This window comes from Vulpes vulpes, chromosome 14 (assembly GCF_048418805.1).
Source record: "Vulpes vulpes isolate BD-2025 chromosome 14, VulVul3, whole genome shotgun sequence".
NCBI lineage: Eukaryota > Metazoa > Chordata > Mammalia > Carnivora > Canidae > Vulpes > Vulpes vulpes.
The window spans coordinates 111614814-111634503 of record NC_132793.1 but is presented as its reverse complement, the minus strand read 5'-3'; the positions used below and the strand labels follow the sequence as shown (position 1 = coordinate 111634503).

Sequence of the window (19690 nt, the reverse complement as noted above, 5' to 3'; positions counted from 1 at the left end):
TATGAGATTGGCATGCAGCAAAATACTCAGTAAATGTTCACTATGATTTCCATTGTTCCTGCTCTTGCATTCTGAGATTCTGCTTTATTCTTATTAAATCCCTGCCTTCAGTTTTAGGGATTCCTAACCATTTAAGGTTTCACATGATCTTTTTCTTCCTCAATTTTTCTCAGCATTGTCTAAGTAGATACCATAGCTGGAAGAGGTTTTTTTGTTTTTGTTTTTGTTTTTTTAGATTCATTAAGTAACAACTTAGAAGTTTAGAAGTTTCGTGAAAATTACTACAATCACCAACGTGGTAAGGATGAAGTTTTCTACCCTACACACAAACAATTTCTCAAGGCCAAGGAAAAACAAAAGGACTATTTTTGCTATATCTTGGCTTTTTTTTATTTATTTTTTTTTTATATCTTGGCTTTTGAAGTAGGCTTAGAGAGGTTGCCTTCTTTCTCTCCCTCATCTGAGGTTTAGAGGGCCTCCTTGCAATCATCACTTTAATGCTGCAGCCATCACTTTAATGCTGCAGCCATCACCTTAATACTTCATGGCTTTATCTCCCTGGGTTTGGATGTTTAAGCAGCTTAATACCTCTAAAGATCACCAGATATGCAGCATTGTCAAAAAGTTAGGAGTGCCCTAGATTAAAAATATGAATATTTGGGTCAAAATTTACTACATATGATAAGCAACTTAGAGTGTGAAATGTGCACATGTATGGGTATATGCACTTATGTGCATGTGCATATGTACATGTGTGTGTGTCCCAATACTACTTTCTGCTGGGATGATGTCCATCCTCACTGCTCTCCACAGCCTAGTCTTGCCCATCAGGATTCTGGTCACCTTTCACCAAAAGTATCTATTTAGCCGGCTGTCTTCCCCACTGGGCTATGAGCATCCTGAGGGCAGGGCTTGCTTGTCATCCTCCATCACCAAGCACATAATAAAAAAGCTCAATAAGTTATTGAGATATGAATAAGCCATGCAATCCCACCATAGAAACTCCAGGGTGCCACAGTAAATGCTACTTCTTTAATAGTCTAGAATCAAAGCTGTCATAAAAGTAACAGCATTCTTTCGTCTCTCCTTTTCCCCTGCTTCCATTAAAAAAAAAAAATCACAGGAAATATAGAATTAGGACTGGAAACCATTCCCCACCATTTTCTCCCCACCTCCCACTCTCCTGTTATACCATGAGTATCTGGTATCCCTTCAAGGAGGTCTCTGGAGACCTGGTAATACTATATATATGGTTAGGCTCTTTGGAAATACGATGGAGTGAATTAAGGCAGAGATTTCAGTTTCTAACTATAAGTGTCTTGACATATTTTCCTTACAGACAAATGCCTGGAAATATAATAAACTATATTTTAATATTTATTTATCTCAAATACAGTATTTTTTTCAACAGACAAATGCGAAGTTTTGAGTCCAGAAAAAAACAGGTTTAAATCACCATCCCAGCAAGCAGGTTTTAAAATAGTACACACAAGTGATCATTTCAAAGCAGTTTAATGCACTTAGCCAACAGGCATTAACAGTCTTTTCAGAATAACCTAACACCTTAAGCTTATTTTCTAGTCTTGGTTCAGATGAATTTTAACCTTTCTAAAAAAAAAAAAAAAAAACCCTGACAGTACAGGGCACCCACTGATCTCTGTAATTTCAGTACATCCTGCATTTGCATTTCGAAGTTCTTTTACGATGACCAGAAAAAACAATCCCTGGACCTTCTTTCATGTGCAGGTTTTAAGACAATGGTGCACAGAGCATTGGGAGAAGTGTGGCTCTCCAGCTCCAGCCAGTTGGTGTGGAAAAGCAAGACACTGTGACTCAGCAAGTTCCCTTCACCAATGAGGGTGGGAGAAAAAGAACAGGAGACTTGACAGGGAGTCAATAACACATTATTTAGCCTGATTTTATTTTTAATGTGGTAGATTAAAAACAGAAGCAAACTGTCCATCTATTGGGAATCAGAGACTCTGGGACCAATGAGAGAACCTTGCCATTCACATCTCATCTACACCGGAGCTGTTGGGAGAGGATACAGGCTCAGGAAAAAAGAAAGATTTATCCAAAGCCATAGGCTCATGTTTAGAGAGAAGAGTTATGGGAAACCCACCCCTAAAATACACCAAGCCTGTGGACCCGAGACATCACATGAAGCGCCATGTTGGGAAGGGAAGGGTTGCTACCAGATACCATCCCAATCTTGCCAATTTACCTCCATGGTCCCACTTAGTGTTCAAGATGTCCCTGACGTTGATGTAGTGTTGTTCTCAATCTGCCACTTTGGAAACTGAGTCTCTGAGACTCACGTTACATGTCCTGGATAGGGTAGGATTTCAACTCTGTCTTCTTTCTCCCACTCTGCCTTTTCACTTGACTCACTGTCACATCACTATGGGGTCCTGGTGCCAGGCTGGCTACCATGTAAGGAGGTTTTTCCCAGAAGGCATAGGCCATTACTTCCGTTTTCCCGTTTCTGGCAAAGCAGGGAAAAAAGTCAGGCTGGAGACCCTGGGGACCCATCCTCTAAAAATGACTGCTAAAAGTTTCATGAACCACATCATGGGCCTCACTGGTGGACAATTAAAGTGTCCCTGGGCAAGTTACATAACCCTGGCTTACGGTAATTTTGCATCTTTAAAAAAAAAAATGCCATGAAAATCCATCCTTTGCTTCAGACACACTAGGCTAAAAATAGCTCAGTCAGCCAGTAACTGTGTGTGATTTTTCCTTTGTGCATCTCCCCATTCACCGATTCCTTTCTCTCAGCAGACAAATATGCTCCAAGACAGACGGCTTGTTCCTCTCCACAAAGTGACCAGAGTGATCTTGCCCAAAAGCAGATCAAATTGTTACACACACACACACACACACACACACATACACACCACCCAGGCAAAAAACTATCTTTTATCAATTCCCTTTGTCCAGTACAGTAGATGCTAATATTGATTTAATCCCTACTATGTCTGAGGTGCTGGTCTAAGGGCTTACAAACCTTACCTCATTAAATTCCTCAAAACAATCATGTGAGAGGGGAACTACTTTTGTATCATTTTCCAAATGAGGAAACCAAAGCACAGAGAAACTAACCAATCACATCAGGGCCCTGTTTGTAGTCACCATGGTAAGTCCAATAGATAGTCTCTGAAAGATGAAGACCAAAGGTCCTGGAGTGGCATACCAAAACCTTCATCATCTGTTTCCCCCCTTCCTCTCCAGGCTTATCTCCTACCTTCGCCAACCCCACCTGCATATAATGAACAGACTCCCCAGACCCTAAGCCGCAGTCATTCTAAAATCCTCACCTTCATCAAACAGACACTCACATTTCAAGGCTCAGTGTCTTTGCATGTGCCATTCCTTCTGCCAAAAACCACCTTCCCATCATCCTTCTCAGACTGGCAGACCCCACACTCATCCCTCAACACCCTCCTTCCCATAAATCCTTACTGTGCTCTCACTAGCTCCTTCACCACAGGGATGCCACCCTATTCATCTCTAGACCAGTAAGACCACATAAGGTAGGTGCTCAATATCCACGGAACAAATAAGCCATGATAACAGTGGTTAACACTTCTAGGGGACAGGCACTATGCTAACTACTTTATAAGAATGATCTCATTCAGTCCTCATAAAAACCCAAAGACTTCGTTTCTATCATCACTCCTACATTACCCAAGAAGGCAACTGCGACAAGAAGGGGTAAATTAATTCACTCACGGTCATACAAATAGTAAGAAACATAAATCTGCATGACTCCAGAAGTTAATCATTTAATGCTAGTGCTGTAGTAGGGGACAATACTGCACACCACAACATTGTCATAGAAGCATATGTGTATGAAGCTTATCTATAAAATGCATATTACCCATATTAAAACAGTGAGAACTCAGAATCTAGTTACAAAATGTCTGCCTCTGTGAAATGTGCCTTTAAAAAAAAAAAAAGACCACTATTGGAACAGAGAATGTAAATTATCACGAAGGATACAAACATGAATAAGATAGTACCTGACCCCAAGGATCTCTTCGATCCAATGGAGAAAATAAGATAACATTGCATACAACTCATGACATAGCTCACTTTTTGAGATTTCACTTTTCTCCTTGAATCGAATATATGTCCTTCAAACAGTGTCATAAATTAACTTGCTATAGCTCAACCTACTGGTTCTAGATCAACACTAACTCTTAACATTAATTCAAGCTCCTTCTTCCCAGTATAAATTGTGCAAAAAATCTTTTGATTTATGGACCTTGCACAAGGTTGCATGCCAGCTGCCTCTTGACTCAGAAATAATACAAGAGAAAGAAAAACAAGGGGGAAAAAACATCTGTCCTCAAATGGGAGGGGAAATCCTTAAAAGGAGACAGGGAACACTCGGTGAAGATTTCTGCCTAGTATTAGATGCTAACAGTAATCATAATAGTCACCATAGCTAAATCCTTAGTACCAGCATCCCATCTTACTGGGAGATAAGCTTGATTATTAAAAATACTAATTCTTTGAGTTTAAATCATGGTACAAAGGAGCCAGATAATTTTTAAAATATTTATATGGTATTAATTTTTAAAACATAAGCATAAGTATAAAGAATTCAGACAACTCAAAATATATTTTTAAAAGGCTTAAGAGCATGGTGAAACACTCATAATTTTAGTTCAAAGAGCTACATTCAAAAGAGTGTTCAAAATGCTCCCAGACATGAAAAGGTTGACGTATATACTTGTGTATATTACATTTATACACTAATATGTTAAAAGCAATTTTTTGCATAGTAGAATTAGAGAAAATTTGTATTTACTTCTTTGCACATTGTTGTATTTTATAAATACTCCATATTGATGATGTATCATGTTTTTAAAATCAGAAAATTTTAAAATCAGAAAAGCACACACAATTTAATTTTAAATAAATTGGCAAAGAAAGCAATCACACATTCTAAAACAAGGTAGGTTAGTGTTGTGTTTTTCAATATCAGTAGCATGATACTAAAGACTGATACTATTTTAGGGCAATCAGAAAACTGGAAAAGGAGAAAATGGTTTGAAACGGACGTTTTTGCAAGATTGAAGAACAAATTAGTGGTTGGTAAGAGTGTTTAATTTGGCCAGTCCCTGGTTATTACCAGGCAACAAGTGTTATGATTTACAAAACCTGAGACCATTTAGCAAAACTTCAAGGTCCAGATAAGTCCCACCTGTGCCTGGTTTCTGAACTTCCAAAATCAGAAGCTTGGACTTGATGACCTCTCATATCTATTCCAGCTCTGAAATTCTAAGATTCAGCCAATTTGAGAATGGTAGGCTCCATTAAATATTCTCCATCAAAACCTTTCAAAGGTAGGAGATATGTACCAACTGCCTAATTTCAATTTCAAGCAAGACATTTTAACCAATTGCAGCATAATCATGACTAAAATTAGAAGGTATAAGAAGACTTGTGTATGTGTGTACCATCGAATGAATGGTTTGCCTTGTTGACTAGCTTTTGCTTGTCAACATAATTTTCAGTCTCAAGATAAAATCTTCATGAGTCCTTAGAAATGACCCATATTGGGGAGCAAAATTTAACAAGCACTACCCTCTCCAAAAAATAATATATATATATATATATACACATATACACACACACACATATATATGCAAACTATTTAATGTTTGAGTGACGCAAGATACTTGACTAGAAAGACTGATAAAAAATTATTAACGTGGAACTCTAAATAAAAATCACCAATGACCTGGTCAAAGAGATGAAGTGTAGGAAGGTATGTGTAATTTAAAGAATTCAATAATGAAAAATCAAGGAAGCCCTACACTGAAATTAATGGGACAAATGAGCACACTAATACCCAGGTGCATCTCTAAGGCAAGCGGAAGGAGGCAGCTTTCCTACCCATCAACGTGATCCCTCTGGCCAGCACGATACCGCGTGGCACCATTCAGCGCACCACCACTTCCACGCGAGTGCAGTTTCACTGTGTTAAGGAGTAAGCCACAAGGTGTCACAGTGGATCAATTGGCAGGGCTGTTAGCAGTCCAGACACGCAGGTGGTGCTTCAGGCTTCCTTCCGACCAGTGCTGACACAGCTCCCTTGAAGAAGTCTGTGCAGAGCCGCATATTGAGAAGTGCGCCTCTTTAGACGAAATGGCCAGTCAAGGACAGCAGGTGTGTGCTCCTCGGCCCTCCCTGGGGCCCCCATTAGGTGGCCCTGTAAAGGTGCTGCTGGTACCAGAGAATATTTCGACGTTCTGTTCTCTCCGCTGATCTAAGCAGGAGCAAACCCTGAACACAGCTTTCTCCCAACAGAATGGAGTGTGTGTGTCCCACACATTGGTCAATTCTTAGTCCTTAACTATAGGTATATCTCAGAGATCATTATAACCTGGATGTAAGGGGAGATCATGGCCACAAGAAGGTATAAGATTATTATGTCAGCACTACTATGTAACAGTGAAAAACCCTGATGGCATTATCTTATATAAGAACATGGAATCGATAAGTCTTACAACATCATTACAAGTTTTGTCCATTAGATTGCAATGTGCTAGTACAAACTATGTAAAAAGTATTTGTAAAAAAAAAAATTTTTTTTAATTTGTAAAGATATTTTCAGGATATCAAGCAGCCTTACTTATTTATGCGACTTAATTTGCTGATAGGATAGAGAATAGGGGCCTCAAATCATCATCACCATCTTCATCTTAGTTCCCATTCATTGACCACTTACTATACACAGAAATCCCCCCTTATCTGTGAAAAATGCATTCCAAGACCCCCAGTGGATGCCTGAAACCATGGAGAGTACCAAACCCTATATGTACTATGTTTTCTCCCATCATACACCCCTAGGATAAAGTGTAAGTTATAAATTGGGCACAGTAAGGGATTAACAACAATAATTAATAATAAAATAACTATAACAATATGCTATAACAAAAGTTAGGTGAATGAAGTCTCTCTCTTAAAATATCTGCTATACTGCAGTCACCCTTCTTCCGGGGATATATAAGATGATAAAATGGCTATGTGATGAGGCAAGGTGAGGTGAATGACGCTGGCATTGCTATGTAGCATTAGCCTGCTGTTGACCTTCTAACAATATAGCAGAAGGAGGATCATCGGCTCCTGGACTACGGTTGACTGCATGGAACCGAAACTAAGCAAAGCAAAACTGCGGTGGGAGAGTGGGGAGATTACTGTACCAGGTTTTTTTTTTTTTAAGATATTTTTGAATTTATTTGATAGAGTGAGAACACAAGCAAGGGGAGCAGCAGGCAGAAGGAGAGAGAGAAGCAGGCTCCTGGTAGAGTAGGGAGCCCAGTGCAAGGCTCCATCCCAGGACCCTGGGATCACAACCTGAGCAGAAGGCAGATGCCTAACCAACTGAGCCACCCAGGTGCCCCTTTACCAGGCATTTTACATCTATTAGCCATTCATCTCCCAAGCTAAAACTCAAGCCAAGAAAACAAACAGAAAAGTTAAGAAATTTCCCTAAAATCACAGAACAAGCAAGAGGCAAGCCAGGGTTTGGATCCAGATCTGACTTGTTATAGGTCATACTTCCGTTCAGATCTTTACGTTCCAGGGACGTCACTCTTTTTGCTCCAAAGGAAAAAAGCACTGGTGGAAATACTGTGCATGTTTCCTAACTAGAAGGTGCACACATACACAAATACAATCCAACTGGGGAGAGCATCTCTGTCTCACACTACAGTTAGCAAACACAAATTTATTATAAACCACAACATCACGTACTAACATAACTTTCCATATTTTCTGTTGTGTAAATCACTTCAAATAGCTAATTAATGGCCCTGAAAGCCCTTTCCCAAAGTGCAAAGTGCTCCAGGAAATATAAGTTACACTCACGATTCATATCCTAATTCATGGCTGTGAGCCCCTTGGTATACCCAAAGAGAGAGAAGTGGTAGATATATCAAGTGAGAAAAAACACTAGGATAAGTGTAAATATTTTTAATCAGAAGTCAGGAGACTCCCAACAGATTCATAACACCCAGAAAGCAAAATTCTCAGGTCAACCCTTTCTTCTCATTCCAGCCTTCTTTTTCTTTTTTTTCCCCCTGCAAGTCTGGCTGAGCATTCTATCAGTGAGCACTCACCGGGCTATTAGGCTCACAGATTCTTTGGTGAGATTCAAGATCCAGTGTCATTCTGAATGGTACTGATACAACTGAATTTCTTTTATTCAACTGATATATTTTGCATATCAACTGTGCGCTGGGGAGGATTGAGGGGACAACTGCAAATAAGACAAATGAGGCCTCTGCCTTCACACAGCTCATATTCCATAGGGAACAAGCAGATATTTAAGCAATAAACTAGAAGCAAGAAAATATCAGTTTGCTACCATTTCTATGAAGAAAATTATCAGGAATTATCGGGACATGTGATAGAAAGTGAATGGGATTAAGGAAGGTCATTTTAATTGAGGTGATCCAGGAAAACTACTCTGTGAAGGGGACATTTAAGCTGGTCAGGAGAGGATCTCCTAAGTGCTGGGACTCTCACCCTTCATTGTGATTACCTTCTTTGGGATATTTAATTGATTACCTGCAAATAAAACCGACACCATGTCAAATTCTAATTCAAATTAGATCTTCTAATACTTGTATGGGTTATTATAGAGGAATCTGTATATCCATCCCACCGCTGAGGGCAAAGGTGTTGAGATATGGACAAGCTCGGAGAGTTATTAGATCCAAAGATGCTCCTTGTAGCTGGAGTCTGCAGAACATGTGGAAGGAGATAAGACTGGATCTCAGGAAGGAGCAGATCAATCCATTCTTACAGTTAAAGCAATGAGCTTATTCTGGGTGTAAGGGAACACTAAATAGTGATGTGATCCAATTTATGCTTCAAAAATATCACTTTGGCTGCTCATGGGGAATAGATTTTAAGATGAAGAGAGGGAACAGGGAGGGCAGTTAGGAAACCATCCTAACCCGGAAAAGAGAGGATGGGGTTGTGATGTCACCAGAACAGAGTAGCTCCCTCTTCTTCAGAGGGGTCTGTCAAAAATCTCTAACACTGTGCCTTCTGTTTTTAGTTGGAAGACTAAAACTTCAAATTAGGTAAGTCAAAAGTGGTGGCAAAGTGAGGGCAAGTCAGGGCCTCTAAAGGAGTGCATGGGGCCTGTACCACACACATGCTTTGGGAGAGAACATTGAAGTGGGGAGTCAGAAGATGTGGCCCCCAGAGATGCCCAGGTATGGACTCAGTCTACATGTCTCTGGGCTTCACTTTTCTGGTATCTGTTAAAGGACAACCAGAATGCAAGCATCTCAGGTTTGGGGTAGATCAAATGAGGAAATCCATCCTATGTCCAAAAATTGGCAGGCATTTACTATAAAGGCAAGGGCCTCACTGGAACCTGAAGTAGGCTACACGTGTAGGTAGGGGACATCACCTCCCACAAAGAAAGGCAGAGACACAGAGGGTGGAGATTGCCTCTTAGAAGAGGATCAAACTGGTGAGCAGGAAGCCCTGTATGCCTCTATTTTCCCTAAGATTGTTCAATGAGTACATGCAAAGGAAGCCAAGGTCATCCCAAAGTCTAATCCTAATTTAATCTCCTGGTATTTCATTGTTTAAGACAAAACACCATCTTCCACAGAGCATGCCTGAGAAGAGCCAAGCCCTGGATGGAAACCTAAATATTTTTAAGTAAAAAAGTAAACCTTTAGATGATTATGCATAATATCCTACAATCAGTCCAGTGACTCTTCAGAGAATATCACTTCAGTGAATATTGAAGACACTCATTCTTCTAGAGGGAGTGTCATTTCGGTTCTTTTCTCAATAACCAGGGTATATTGTCTAGCTCTTTGCACCATCCTTAGAAATTTCACATGGTGTCTTTTGAAAATCAGTCAGAAACCTGAGAGACAAACAGTCAAATCAAGTCAGATAGATGAGGTCACCTTTCCAACCACTGCAAAAGTCAACCTGTTTTAGGGAGAAAAAAAAATGAATTTGTTCACCAAATAAGTTTCCACAGGTGAAACTAGAATCCTAGCCAGTACTTCTCTCAAGAGGTGCTAGAGCACAGAAATTAACAGCACAACCTCTAAAACTGAACTAGCATGTTGTGTGACCTTGGACAATTTCCTTAACCCTTTGTTTCCTCAGTAAAACTGCAATCAGAGCACCCACCTCCAGAGGTGATTATGAGGCTTCCGTGAGCTGACGTACAGAAAGCACTCAGCACAGTGCTCAACACATAGTAAGCAGCCCATAGATGTAGCTCTCTCTGACCACCTTTCAGAAGGGCATTTACCCCTCAGTACGTGGACACACCCATAATACACCACGTATTAATCTCTCATGGCACCTCATTGTAAGACCAAGTTTGTGTGTCTTCCTTCATTACCAAATTATAAGCTTCTAGAGGACAGAAAATGTTCTAATCATCTCTGTATTTCCAGCCTCTGGTATTGTCATTGCCTGAAATATGGCAATTCTTGAAGAAATAATTGGATTTTGTTTTACGTATTAATAGTTGCCTATGTCCAGATTCATGCTTCTACAATTTAAGTTTAAAAAAAAAAAATCTAGGCTTGAACTGAGAAAGAAAGAAAAAAAGAAAGAAAGAAGGAAAGAAACCAAGCAAGCAATATCTTTGTCAGATAATGACAAAGGTATATGTAATATCTACGTCAACTGAACATTTGTTAAAGCTCTGTTTTCTGACACTTTTAAAAAGAGACTGTTTTCCCAGATCAATTGTATTTTGAGACCCACCAACCAAATCCAAATAAATTTATGACTCTTGTTCTTGACAATGGATAAAGTTGGATATTTGAGGTTGTTTGTTTTATGTTTTGTTTGCTTGTTCAGAAAGGAGGTGTTCTGTGTTCCTCATGAAAAATGAGTTAATGTGGACAAATGTAATAAAAGGAGATTTATAGCCCTGTTCTCCATACAATTTAAATTAATTTCTTTCTGAAACCCAAACAAAAAGCTAAATGCATAAAAAATGCATACGGTTTTAAATCCTATATCATAATTTACACACCAGAAAGGGTGAAATTTAAATGTGCATTGATTTTAGACTGATAAGAATCTGTGTTGACTGTGAGTTGAGAGATTTTTTTTTCCTTCTTGGCCTCCTACTAATAGTTAGTTTGCAGCAATTTTTAATTAAAAACAGTTCCCATAGTAAGAACATAGTGGGGAAGAAAGATGTCAGGAAAATAAAATCAGTACAAGAGTCCTGCGATTTGTTTTCTGAAGTCATGTAGAGATTTTGAAAAATAAAAGAGTTTGGAAGTTCTCATTTTTAAAACTGCACTTTTGGTTTCATTTAACATTTTCAAAACAGCTTTCCTTACCACTACCAATACCCCCTCCCCCCACTCCGCACAACCCCCTTCGGAAAAACTTGAAAAGTTCTGGTTTAACACTGAAAATCATTCATATGAGGCAGAGTAACAGCAGCATTTTTCTTTCTAAATTTCTAGGAAAAAAAAAATCCAAGTTATCACAAAGCATTTCTCATGTTTTTCCACCTATCCAAAATACCTAATCTCATTTTAACTAGACTCCGTCTGAACATCAAGGATACTAAGCTACCCCATGAATAAACATGATGTTACAACGTGAAACCCTGGGACTGAAGTATATAAAAATGTAACTGAAAGAGAAGAATGAGAACCCCCCCACCCCCTCCCACACCCTCCCCAGGGAGCTTGAGAGTTGAGCAGGGAGGGGTGCAAGCAGCAGATTTAAATTTCAAGGTCTTCAAACATTTTTCACGTTCATATTAAATCCTGCAAAACCAAAAACTGTAATTCTAATAAAAACCTTGTGTGTGTGGCTTCCAATTGTAATCACAGTTTTCTCTTTTGGAGTGGGATGTGTAATGTTGATAAAAGGAAAAAATAAAAAAAAACTCGAAACAGAAGAAATGCATAATGGAATGGAACCCACACTTTCCTGGAGTTTGTGGTACTTTATTAAAATTAGTGTATTACCAGCAGGAAAAAAATATATATACTTTAAAACAGCTTTATTGCAATGGAGACATGTTGGGTCATTTGAGAAAAAAAGGTACAGAAAGTTAATCTACGAGAATGAAGATGTTTTGTAACTTGATAAACTTTCTTAAATTCTATAGTAATCCAACATCAGTGAAATCCTTTCACTAAAAACAGAGGTCACTATGATGTGTCCCATATTTTACCTATATTTTCATTTCACAGACCTCAGGAAGTGAAAAAAATACTGCTTTTTGTGAATACTGAAGCTTTTTACAGAACAAATTCTGGTATCTGCAGACCATGTTGTTTCTAGCCTATCCGACTGCACTCTGTGAGCAATGCTAAACTAACTATATAATTGGGCAGTTGTGTTCTTCCCAAATACATCTGGGACAGCAAGACCATGCAAATAGGAGAATTTTGGAAGACGTCGGGTAAATCATGGTAACACACACAACATAAATGTCACCCCCTTCCTACTGCCTGGGAATCACAGTGACCAACAGTGACGCAAAGCTCAAAGAGTTTCTCTTAATTTCATTTAAAGCCGGGGGGGTGGGGGGAGTACACCCACATATTTCTTTATGAAATTCCACTGAGATTCTGACGTTGCAAATAAATTTTATTTCCCAGAACAGCCAATAGCATTTAAAACATATTTTGTGTTGTTTTGGTTTGCTCTGTGATACATCCATATTCCTTTTAAAAGGCTCTATAATCTCTTAGACATTTGGTTTCCTTTGCCACAAAGATTAGGCACCTAAGTCACATCATGGTAAAATAAAGGTGGAGAATGTCCCCACATGAACAATTTTAGGGGAATGGAAGGCAGATTCCCAAAGCAGCTTCAGGGCATAGCAGGACCCCAGAGGCACTAGGATTGTTTCTGGGGAAAGGTGCTAATTCCAGTGACATAGTTCTCAAACTCTCTCCTCTTCCACCTACTGACTCATTGACTGGCAAGTTAACAGATGTTTACTGAGTACCTATTTTGTCCCAGGAACTGGGAGCTCCGAGCGCTACTTTAAAACAAGATTGGCAGAGTCTCTGCCTTCAGCTCTTTCTCCACTATGACTTCATTGCTTTCAGTACTGTTTGTGAGTTTGAACTGAATACCATGAGCAAAGAAATCATGTCTGTGCTCTTGCTGGGTTCACAATACTTTCTCGTACAAAAGAAAACCAAACCCAGGACTTTTGTAGCATTTGAAATTTTGGAGAATTTTAGGGGTACCACAGGGTAATTTTCAAATGAGGAACCATTTTCAAATGAAGAACCATGATTTATGCCAAATAGTTTTAGGAAGTGACAGAAACAAGAAAGGAACAGGATTACCTCCCAATCCAAAGCTCTTTAAACTCTCATTACCCAGTTTCGGAAGGACTTTGATTTGATTTAATTGGAAGAAATGCACCAATCACAGGACAGAATGCCTGGGGGAGGGAGGGTTAGCTATGGAAGGATAGGTAAACCCCATGGTTCTTTACCACTTTCTTTCCTTTCCATAAAGAATTCCATAAATTTCTAGGAAATTTCTATGAACTTGATTATAATTTACTCATCAACATTGATTTACTATGATTTCTTCCTAGCCAAGTCTATGTTCAAAAAGGAATGGGGGGGCAGCCCGGGTGGCTTCAGCCCAGGGCATGATCCTAGAGACCCAGGATCAGGTCCCACGTCGGGCTCTCTACATGGAGCCTGCTTCTCCTTCTGCCTGTGTCTCTGCTTCTCTCTCTCTCTCTCATGAATAAATAAATAAAATCTTTAAAAGAAAAAAAGGAATGGGGACTTGAGATTCTTACTCAAATTGTGTGTGTGTGTGTGTGTGTGTGTGTGTGTTGTTAGGAATCAATGAAATAATACCATGTAATATAGGATCAACAACCAGAAAGAAGACAGAGGAGAAAAAGGTGAGTCTCTCTTGCCAAAAAGATTGAATGCATTTGGTTAAGTTACAAGAGTCACTCAACAATCTATTTGATTTTGTGTGTGAATAACCTGGTAACTCTTGCTGGGTATTATTATATTTTGTTTCAACCGTCTCTAGGATTCAGAACAACTTCATCATCAATAAACATAGTTCGGTGAAGGCACAATGTAACTTTCTCATGAAAAGTTTTTTTTTTATCTAAACATTTTCTTTTCCAATTACAAACTCTGACCAAAATTTAATACCTATTATTATATTTAAATATCTTAGGAGAAATTATTTTATTCTCTCCTTTTTTTCATATGAAATGAAAACAAATTGATGGCCTTTGGGTTCATGACATCTTTTACTGCTTGGCAAAGAGAAAAGAAGTGTCAGGGCAATTATTTGGATAATTATAAAAAAGATCTAATTAAGGGGGGTAATGTTCGGGGTTGACTCTAGAACATACCAGAAAACAGTTCACAGGACTTTTTTGTCATGGTCAGAGAGGTTTTAAAAAAATCTTTAAGATTTGTCACAGCAAGCTTTCCTCTCCTGTTTCTTGGCTGTGAAGCTGTTTTTTTCTACTCAGAGGAAAATCTTTAAAAGTAATACCCCATAATCCAAAAGATAGGAGTTCTTGAGTTCAGCTCTCACAAAAGATAATGTGACAATTTTTAAGAGACATACTACAAATGGGGAACTTTTCGAAGGTTTTTCTCTCAAATGGGAAACAAATGTGGGATCTTTCTGCATCTGCAGATTTTCGTGAGGGCCAGGACAGGGAAGTGCCCCAGGTAACCTAGCTCTGAACTGACCAAGTGATAATTTTGGAGCACAAGGGAGCACAGATATCAAGGAAAACTGCCTGTTCTCCTAACCAAGGAGGATGGCAGCAAAACCTCATTCCACAACTTCTCAGAAACTTTCTAAAACCTAAGCTGGACGCAGGTTATTTTTAAATCCTGCTCAAGAACCAAGCCTTAATGGCCCTCGTTCTCCAGTTTTCAACCAAGTGTATTTTTAAGACCCCTTGAACTCCAAATTTGTATGGCAATTAATGCGCATCTGAAGTACAAGACATTTCCTATCTCCCTAATTCTGATAAGCAGGCTATGACAACCAACAGTTTATGCAAGAATTTAAGAATCCAACAGATAGTCCCAAAAACACTGAATGAAATATACAACCTTGCAACACACACGACAAAACACAGGAATATCGTTTACTGCCAACAGGTCAGCACCCTAAGCAAAACAGGGTTTCACACTTCTGTGAGAGCTACGGGCTTCTGAGAAGAGCAACAGTATCATCAATGATATTTAACTTCTATGATGTATGAATAAATAAAGAAAATAGCAGTGCTAAAGACAACCCAGTTTAAAAAAAAGAAAAATCAGTCCTTGTCCAGCAGTTAGCCAATCAGAAAGCAGGTCACATCTTGTTAGCTGTATTAAATACATCAAGCGTCCTGAATTCTCCATGGCTCTGTTGACAATTTAGGCAAGTATGTTTTATTTTATCATACAACATTGATTTGAGTCCCCCTTCCAAAGCTGAGAGTCAGCCTCCAATCTAAAATTCCACCAAAGCTATTTCCCCAAAGCCCTTTGCCATCAACCCTCTGGGTATTTGCACTCTGGCAGAGGAGACGGGATTCCCAGCGATTTCTACTTCCTCAAGTGACTTTGGTGCACCTACAACTAACTCCTGCTCAGAACACTTCAGCACAAAGCCCCCACTTCCAGGCAAAGGGACAGCCCAGCAGCAAGACCTGCCAGCCCAGCTAGCACAGAGAAAAAGTCAACTGGCATTAAATATTTAAATTGCAGGAGGCAGTCTGGAGTTTTGCATTTACAAAGTTCTGAAAGTCCTGTTCTCCTCTCAGCTCCCAGAGTTGCTGGCCGGGGAGGCAGAGGCTCGCTCCCTCTCTCAGGCACAAGATTACAAATATGCAAAACTCGAGCTGACTTGAATGCAGAGCCAGCTCCGAAGGAAGGTAGAGCTTCTGGGGAGACACTCCCATCAGCGATCAGAGAAAGTGGAGAACCCCCTTGCCCCGAGCAACTGGTTTCTGAATTTCACACGGAAATACACAAACAATGTGTCCCTCCAGGGCTAGTTCTGAAAAGTGTATGGGGTTACCCCGCTGCCCCCTCCACCTCGATTTTGCTGACTTTGAAAAGCAAATGCAGGTCAAAGCAGACTTCCTCGGGGATTTGTGAAAAAAAAAAAAAAAATCTCTTTTGCCAGATGCAAATGATCCCCCAGATCCCTTGGAATTGTATCTCACGAAACGCCAGCGGGACCGACTTCCGAGCCTGCAAGCCCCAGAGTTGGGGAAGAACCAGCATTTCTGGAGACCCGGCAGGCGAACCAAGTGCCGGGCTGTCTATTTCAAGATTCCGGCAGAAACTGTCCCCAGCTCCAAGAGTTGCTGCGCCTGGAAAGCCAGCGTCCAAACTACTGGATTCATCCTGGCGCTCGTTTCCACGTCCGTGGTAGTATCTAGTGGGACACTTCCCGCAGAATTCAGCCAGCGACCCAGGAAAAGCCCATGCACAGTTTAAAAAAAAAAAAAAAAATACAAACACACACACACACACACACACACACACACACACACACACACACACCCGAGGCTGAAGTACTTACCTCTGTGCGAGACTGCAGTCTCTTGTTCATCTCATAGATTCGGTACTCTGGCTGTACCATGTAGGGTGTATGTCTCCTATAAAATGGGCCGAAAGGAGAAGAATAGAAGGGGTCATGTGGTGTGCTGGACATCTTGCCTGCTTGTCGAAAATCAAGCTAAACAGAGTATCAGTAACGTCCATGCAGAGCACATGGGCTGTGTTCCTCACAGTACAAAGTAGACGCACGCACACGCTCACACACACACACACTCACACACACACACACACACACACACACAGAGGCGGGCAGGCAGGCAGGCTGAACACACTGGCTGGGAACTGCTGTTGGAGCCCTCTATAGCAGGAGAGGAGAGGGAGAGCGGGAGGGAGGGAGGGAGGGAGGAGGGAGGGAGCACGGGAGAGGAGGGAGAGGGAGAGAGCAGGAGCTTCAGGGAGGGAGGGAGGGAGGGAGGTTGGTAGGGAGGAAGGGAGGGAAGGAGGGAGGGAGGGAGAGAATGAGAGGGAGAGAGAGAGAGAGAGAGAGAAGCTGGATAGCTTTAGGCACCACTGCTTGTTTTTAAAGAAGCAGTTTGTGGAGAGGTCATTTCCTGTCCACACTGTAGACTAGTTCAAAAATACAATTCTCCTCACAGTCTGACAGAAGTCTAAGGCTTGGTTTTAATTTTTTTCCTCCAGCCAGGACCCCTCACAACCTGATTGCTGAGCTTGTTAGCATATAGGTGGTTTAACCGCTGCCTGAGCCACTCACCCCTGACAGCCACACGGTTGTAATGTATCAGAAATGTGATTACTACAAAATACGGCAACACCGCACCGTGGTCCCCCGCATCAGAGCCGGCGACTCACTCGCATGCCAAGATTTCCCAAGCACTCATCTCCCTCTATAGTTTTGGTTTTACTTGCTGTTGTTCTAAGGGCTTGTTCCAGCCTTTGCATTTCGCCCCCTCCTCACCCTCGCATTTCACCCCCTCCCCATCAACCCTCTTCCCAGCCTCTCCCCCTCTTCTCCAAAGGCTTCACTCGGGCAGGTTTAAAGGGGGCCTGGGTTCAGGTTACGGAAGCATTTTCAGGTTAAAACAATCATTTGGAAGGTGGAATGCCTCAGTTACATCCATGGGGCAGTGGCTTTTTTTTTTTTTTTTCCTTCTTGGAAAGAAACAAAAACAAAAACAAACAAGCCAAAAGCTACTCCCAAAGCCAACCTCCGAATGAGATAGGAAAAGCAAGAAGGAGAGAACACCCACAAAAATGACCATGGAAAATTCAGTTGAGTAGGAAATTGCAGATAATTGAATGGCTCATCCCCAAATAACATGTCCAACTCTGATGGAGGCAAGGTCTTTATTTTACAAGATTGGTCAAGAACATAAATCTTTTTGCAACTGAGGTATATGATAACGGGAAGTAAATCTGCAGGGCTCAGGGAGGGGTAAGGGTCTCTACAGGGAATTAAATGATCTATATGACAATCAAATTCTACTGGAACCAATGATAACCAGACATATACCCTTAAACAAAGCCCAGACACCGAAAATGTAAATGTATTGAGCTAATACCTAGCTAGGTCTGTGGTATTACGAAAAGGAAGCAGAGACCACCAAAAAGGGTGATGCATGCAAGACCTGAATGTAAATGCATGCAAATGAGACATTTCTTCTTTTTAATAAGCAGATTAATTAACTTTCTGCCCCAATCATGGCTTGGGGTATCTCCAAGTCACTAGCCAACAGGGGATAAGGTATTGCTAATTCTGTAATTTACACTCTTAAGAATACTCAGGAGGAGAAATACCCCCAAATTGCTGTCTTGATCAGTCCTATTCTGTGACTGTATGAAATGTTTGCAGAGTCCACCCCAAACTTCCAGTGCAACCCAACACAGTAATGTCCCTTGCCAGGATGAGATTAGGGGAGGCATTACACTAAGGCTGCTTGGAACTTGTTCACGAAGACCCCAGGGCAAGCCAGCATGCTTGGTTTCAGGTTTCATTACAAATCCAAAAGCTGGACTAAATTTGCTGCAAGGTTTGTCAAAACACACAACCTTCTAAAGACAGCATTTCAAACAAATTTGGCTTGATTTATGTTTTGGAATGATGGCCACTGCAAAATCTAACGGCTCCTTGTGTTTAGATTCCCAAACTAAAAGACGCTCCAAGAGTTTAGTGCCTGCCCGAGTTTGTGTTTACGTGGCTGTTTCGGAAGAAGCAAAGTAACACCTAGCAGGCATGTACAGCCCAATATTGATCCAAAAAAAAAAAAAAGGAAAAGCTCAAAAATCCATTTAGGGAACTCCTTTCTAATAAGGTTAAATTTTACTCTCATTAATTCTTGCAGACCATTCCAAGTTATCATTGGAAATATTGCTTCCTGTTCATACCTAAAGACTCCAAATTCAGAAATATCTGAAAGTTTATAATGCTTGGGCCACATAGTTTTTCATCTCTGCTACTTCAAGAGTCTCCAAACTGGCCTCCCTGCTCAGATCCACAATTCTTTTCTAACTTGTGATTCATCCTTGTTATAATCGGAATGTTGACTGCCGAAAAGAAAACCTGATCTTGCCCCATATTTTCCCTTCAGTGTTTCCCTGCCCCAAGTAAAAAAACGTCCATGCTCCTTAGCTTGGCCCACTGGGCTCCTTAAGACCTACACTCTCGCTCTCGTTCTCGCTCTCTGTCTCTATCACACCCATACACACCACTTACTTGCTTGCTTGTTTGTTATCCCTGGTCTTCCTAAAGTTACAATCTTGATTCATGCATGCACACATTTGTACTTTTATCCCTTGTTTCCTTGCAACTCCTACTCATTTATCTATCCAATTAAATTGTCTCCTCTCCTCTGAATCGTTTCATTCTTCCTTCACTAATTCATTTATTCCACAGATATTCCATTCACAGTAGAAAGGGGCACGGGCCATAGCACTGGCCAGAGCACTTTCCAACCCTGCTTCCGCCACTTTTCTGCCCTATGAGCTTGAGTCAGTGACTCCACCTCTCTGTAATTCGGCCACCCCATTTTTAAACTGGAGACAAAGAGAGTAACAATCCAAAGACTGTTGTAAAGGATTAGATGAGATAACGCACTATGATGTATTAGAAC

General features: G+C 40.6%; 1 protein-coding gene across 16 annotated transcripts in view; it reads right to left on the bottom strand.

Annotated features, from left to right (window-relative positions):
* LDB2 (LIM domain binding 2) overlaps positions 1-17224 on the bottom strand; it is a 372791-nt gene extending 355567 nt beyond the window's left edge. For all 16 annotated transcript variants that reach the window (XM_025998616.2, XM_025998623.2, XM_025998642.2 and 13 more), the window contains exon 1: positions 16585-17224. In XM_025998616.2, coding sequence (XP_025854401.1) covers positions 16585-16716 — 132 coding nt within the window. In that variant the 5' untranslated portion in view covers positions 16717-17224. The remainder of the gene's footprint in view (positions 1-16584) is intronic.
* Between the last annotated feature and the right edge of the window lie 2466 nt (positions 17225-19690).